The sequence below is a fragment of the Notothenia coriiceps genome, unplaced genomic scaffold (genome assembly GCF_000735185.1).
Source record: "Notothenia coriiceps isolate Sejong01 unplaced genomic scaffold, NC01 NC01_scaffold00022890, whole genome shotgun sequence".
Taxonomy (NCBI): Eukaryota; Metazoa; Chordata; class Actinopteri; order Perciformes; family Nototheniidae; genus Notothenia; species Notothenia coriiceps.
In genome coordinates this window covers 463951-469622 of record NW_011355591.1, presented here as the reverse complement: position 1 = coordinate 469622, position 5672 = coordinate 463951, and the positions used below count along the sequence as shown (strand labels likewise).

General features: G+C 44.1%; 1 protein-coding gene across 1 annotated transcript in view; it reads left to right on the top strand.

Moving 5' to 3' along the window:
• Positions 1 to 5672, top strand: part of rif1 (replication timing regulatory factor 1) — a 25001-nt gene that overhangs the window by 3149 nt on the left and 16180 nt on the right. Inside the window, exons 2-6 of the mRNA XM_010781236.1 lie at positions 676 to 786; positions 969 to 1031; positions 2215 to 2318; positions 2894 to 2980; positions 3079 to 3156. Of these exons, the coding sequence (XP_010779538.1) occupies positions 676 to 786; positions 969 to 1031; positions 2215 to 2318; positions 2894 to 2980; positions 3079 to 3156 (443 nt within the window). The remainder of the gene's footprint in view (positions 1 to 675; positions 787 to 968; positions 1032 to 2214; positions 2319 to 2893; positions 2981 to 3078; positions 3157 to 5672) is intronic.

The window sequence follows — 5672 nt, the reverse complement described above, 5'->3', positions numbered from 1 at the left end:
TGAACAGATATGAGGAGCTGAGAGATCTGAGTGCTAAGAGCTAACGGCTGATGTTGGTTTTCTGGGGTGCTCATTGAAGATGACGTCACGGCTCCGCCTACACTACATTACTATAGTTACTACCCCTGTTCCTAAACTGTGATGGAAATGCGCCATAAAGTGAGCCAGGCCTAACGAGGCCTAACGAGGCCTAGCCATATCGTACTAAGCCGAGCGAGGCCCTGCAGTGGAAAAGCGCCATAAGACACTTTTTAAAGAACNAGCTAACGGCTGATGTTGGTTTTCTGGGGTGCTCATTGAAGATGACGTCACGGCTCCGCCTACACTGCGTTACTATAGTTACTACCCCTGTTCCTAAACTGTAATGGAAATGCGCCATAAAGTGAGCCAGGCCTAACGAGGCCTAGCCATACCGAGCGAGGCCGTGTAGTGGAAATGCGCCATTAGTTTACCATTAAAGATTTTAAGGTTAACTTTTCCATTGATCAAACTACAGCTTTAAAGTCGACTGAAATTTAAAATCGAGTCTCAGGAACAGGATTGTGTTTGAAATCATAATTTGCCCAATAGTGAAATGGAAACATGTGGAAAGTCACTCTCATCCTTCATGCTTTTTACTGCCCTTATGTTCAATCTTTTGGATGTAAAATTATCTGTTTTTTGGTTTTTCTTCAGAGCCCTTGAAGCACCCTCTCCTCTCTGGTTCTTCCTCTTTCACTAAACATGCCACTGTGCTCACCTTCAACCTCAGAGACGGATTCATCAACATCGGCAAGGACGCTCCAGGTAAGTGTCACAGCTTTACTGAGTCGATGGAAATTCACCACAGAAAGCAATACCCTCTCCACCTTCTGTCATCATTTGGAATAATGTTATTTATTGTTGTCCAGGTTGAATTAAACTACGACACCCACTTCTGTAACCTGGTTGTTGTTTTAACAAAGTCATGTTTTCATCTCTTCTCACAGATTCTCTTCTCTCCGTCTTATGGACGAATCTCGTCCGGTTTGTCAACTTATCCATAGAGTCCGGTGAGTGCTTTCACGGTTTATTCCTTTTTAATATGCAATGAGGAGAGTATTATCAAAGCAACGCGTGCCACGCTCTTGTGTTCATCTTCCAAATGCGATCAACATTGGAGGCGTGTGGTGCAGTGGGTTGAGCATTGGTGTTCGGAGCACAGGTTCAAACCCCACTGCAGTCAGCATGTCGTTGTGTCCCTGAGACACTTCTCCCCAAATTGCTCCTGTGGGGATTGCCCAGTACTGAGTATGTAAGTCGCTTTGAATAAAAGCGTCTAACAAGTGAGATGTAATGTAATTAAAAAATTAAATCATGTGGAAAATTATGAGGCTTTTTTTACGTTTCTCCAACGAGGCGTTTTGGGGAGGTATTTTCTGTGTTAGAGTTTTACTCGCTACAGGGTGTACTTTGAGGGTTTTGACTCTGCAGACCGTTTACATGCAGAAAAACCTTCATAACACACAAGGGGACGGGTAATAACTGGAAAAGCATGACATGTCACCTTTAATAAAGTCCCCTATGGGCTTACATAACAAAGTTTGGTTACTTGATGCCAGCTTTAAAAAGTAGGGTCTTATAACACTTAAGAGTGGGCTAAAGACCCTATGTGTGTCCTACATTTGTATTTGTTATGGTTTTTATTCTCTTTCCGTTGTATTCTTATCTCGTTCTATTTTATTTATCCTGTCTTTTCATTGTTTGCAGTAACACTGTCATCTATGTTTGCTAATCTGTAAAGCCCTCTGAGACAAACCTGTTATTTTTAATATTGGGCTGTATAAAAAAAAAACTTTGATTTGATCAATAAGTGATTTTCCTGCTGCTATATTAAATTGTCCTGATAGAGAATCATTTAAATTGTGGTTGTGGCTGCTGCTCAGCTGTGTGTGGATCTTAAAGTCGTGGTTCCCGCCTCGCAGCGCCACATAGAGCACTGTGATTGGATCAGGGCTGTCACATGAGAGGAGGATCAGAGACCCCGTCCTCCTCTCCCCCCCGACCCACTCCCACGTTACATCAGTTTAAGTCAGAGCGGTCGGATCCTCGTGGTCTCGACTGCCGTGAAGAGAGACAAACTCTGAGGGGTTCGTCCCCAATGATGACCCTCTACTCTCAAACTAGACTCATGTCTTTCTCTGAAGCAGATGGGAGAAGAGCTTTGTTGTTGAGTTTAATGTTGTTGTTGTTCAGCAGGCAGTAAGAAGGATCGTCACGGAGGGGAAGTCCTGACTCTGATGCTCCTGGCTCTGCAGAGCATCGTCGACTCAGAAGCTCTGCCGGCAGCCAAAGTGCTGGTGAGACTGATTTAAATAAGAAATAAACGTAAAATCGAATAAATGTAATTAATCATTTAAAAATATCACCTCAATTTAAAGGTCATTTTTTTGTTTCATTCAAACAAAACGACTTTAAAGGCGGCCCATACACGGGCTAGAACTTAGTCATGACGTTTAATAATCCTCTAAATGTATATTAATTTAGAAGTGTAATTGTGAACTTTACCAACATGTAGTATTATTTTAATGATTCGTAACAGGACTTTAACTTTATTTGTTTTAACATCAAATCATTAAAACCTTTTTTTTTTATTTATTTAGTTCTAATTTAAGATCAACAAACATTATTTTCCTTAGAAAAACCACAAATCTCATCTAAAACTCTTTCACCTATTCACAGTTTTTTAACTCTTATACCTTTTTTGAAATTCATTTATTGTTTCATTGACCTTAAACCTGCTAATCTGGCTGTTTTTTAAATGTATTGTCTGACTCAAATATCTTTTAATTCCTGACGTCCTGTTGGTGAAGTTGTTGAAGTGGCTAAAATCCAAATATCTCCCCTCCGTTTTAACCGTTGAGTCTTTTATCAGATTCTCCTCGAGGCCACAGTGAAAGGTATTCCTCAGAGAGTTCTGGGCTCTGCATCGTATCAGGTCGGCAAGATGGACGTGCTGAATGTGAGTACTTCTCCTTCCTCAGTACAGCAAATATTCACAAGCTGTTTTACTAGAAATGTTCATAAGAAGTTTTATTGAAATGTACGTTTGATCCTCAGGGAACGCCGGCTCTGTTCCTCGTGCTTCTCCTCTACAACAGCAGCATGCTCTCCGCCTACATCGAGGACGAGAGGTGGGTCTCATGTTCATTATTATATATGTCTTATTAATCTGTGCTCAAACATCAATGCATTGTAGTTTTAATTCAATGAAAGTATTAATTGTAGACTTATGAATATGCTACACGCCCTTCATGTTGCTGTATGTGTAACAGAGTTAAAATTGTGTATACATAATTATCAGCTTGTGAATTTATAATAAGTTGTGAATTTTATTTCTATGAGATTGTTTCATTTAATATTTTTGTTTCCCGTGGGAACACTTTCCCGTTGCACGTCTTTGTTTACTTCCTGTATGTCTTTTCCGCCCTCCCCTCACAGTGACGTGTGCATTGTTGTGGATGTTTAGAGGACATTCTGTGTTTGTTGTCCTCAGAATAAATGCCAGAGAACACATGAGATGCTTTGCTGTCGATTCTTCCACATCCTCCATTGATAACTAGTCACCTACGGCTGTGACGCGTTGCATACGTCCTAAAGGAGTGTTGCTTATCTCATTATACACACATGCATTTCCAAACATCTGGTCTAGCTATGTTGTAAATGTATTATCTCTTCGATTTACACATGGCACCCAGTGTTTCCGCCAGACCAGGGCTGAGAGGGCGTCCACCCCGAGAGCGGGGGGGAGCCTCCCTGAACAGGAAGGTTCCTTCGGAGGAGCCTGTAACTCTTTTGTGGGCAACCCCGAATTTTCTAACTGGAATTACGTCATCTCGATATTTGCCTGGACGACAATCACCCTCACCCGGCGCGTCGTCCAACACACTGCCCCTTGTCCGGCGGCGGTCTCACGGTGCCCGCGAAGTCAACAACCGAAGGTCCTCGGCAGAGGACCATACTGAAGTAAGCCTGAAACTATCTTTTCTCTAACTACGCTTTTGCATTTTCAAGTAAAAGGCGAGACGCTAACCGTCCGTGAGGTCTCCTTTGCGAAGTGAAATTGTGTCGAAGAGGTTAGTGGTGTTTATGTGCTAGTCCCAAACATTCAAATTAGTAGTGGCGGTCTCGGACCATAAGACACATTTTCTACGAAAATATCCAATATCAAAAGTAAAAACGATTTGGTAAACATGACCTTAGTTTACCCATTTTTGTAATACTTAATGTGTGTGTGCTGGTCGACTATTATTTTTTGTCAAGCGGTTTGTAGTAGTCTTTGAGTCCTTTTCGAAATTGACTCACTATTATTTTATGTTATGACTTGAGTAATAATGACAACCTCTCAAGGACAAAAAACAAACGTGACGTTCTCCATGAATAAACTTCTGTCCCAGTACCACCCAAATACAAACCTATACAATTTGTGACACTAGGGTTTGGTGGGGTACGTTCCGTTTATTCGAGTGGTGATTGAAGACAGTAATGAACCCCCCGCAATCAGCCCAACGTGTTCTCAGTATTTTGGGGTGCGACGTATTTATATTAGTTTTGTGAAAATAACCTGTTATTACGTTTTGTAACCGGGAACTTGTCGCCTGTTGTGTAGGTGTGTCTACGACCCACAGGAGGAAACGTAAGCTTGTTGTCAACTCGATGAGATTGTAAAACTCAAAAAGATTATTTCGGTGATTTAACTTTCCACACGCGGTGGTGGATCACACTACCACAGACCACTCGCCCGACGGTTGGTCCGAGGGTAGGAGGTTGTCGACGGAGGAACAAAGACGGTGCGCTTCCGTCGCGGACCGCCCGGAGTGCCCGGGGGTCGTGGCCGGAGGGGTTTGCGGGGTCCTCCCTCCCCCCAGGGCCTGTCGGGCGTGGGTGGTCGGCAGAACCCCGTGACCCTTCTTGGACGTCTGTGTTTTCTCGCGTATGAGTTAGTTACAAATAATAATAAACCCCGGGGTTGTACTACATGTACCTGGAATGTCAAACAGTCTTATAGTCGATACCTGTTATGCTGTGCGGAGACAGGAATCTGGCGATGAGGCATGTTCCTTTTTGAAGGCCGCCTCTTTTGGGTGTCAAATTTCCTCCTTCCGTAACCCCTTTGCAGTCCCCTCTCGTTGTCTCCTCCCTAAGGAGAGGTCCGGCCGTCCTGCCCACGTTATCATCCGGCAGTCGCAAAGGCGGTCCCACCCCGCCGAACGGCAGTAAACTCGAGCCCCTGCGGGACTTGCGCTCGGGCTCCCGCGCGTTCTTATAATTATTAGGCCCTCTCTCGTAGCTCTCAAACATAGCGACTTTACTGCCTTTTCCTTTTTCCGTTCCTGAGGGCCGACAAAACCTCCTCGCGTTTCGCTCGACAACCCTAAGAAAAAGCCTCATAAACCTTCTAGCAAAGTGTTGCCTGTTGTGCCTTGCCACGCGCTAAACCTGCGCGACTCGCGCCCCCAAAATCACCTCGGCGCCGCACTCGACACTCATGGTCTCGCAGCGAGGTCGGTCGCCGCTTTGACTCCGAAGCACCATTTGGACACCATTGTCCTTCTCGGCAAACCCTCGGTCTGGTCGGCCGGCGAAATTCCTCTCGGCGTCGGTTTACTAGGCCGAGTGATTGCATTTTTTCTGTCATAGATTATTTCCTCCTC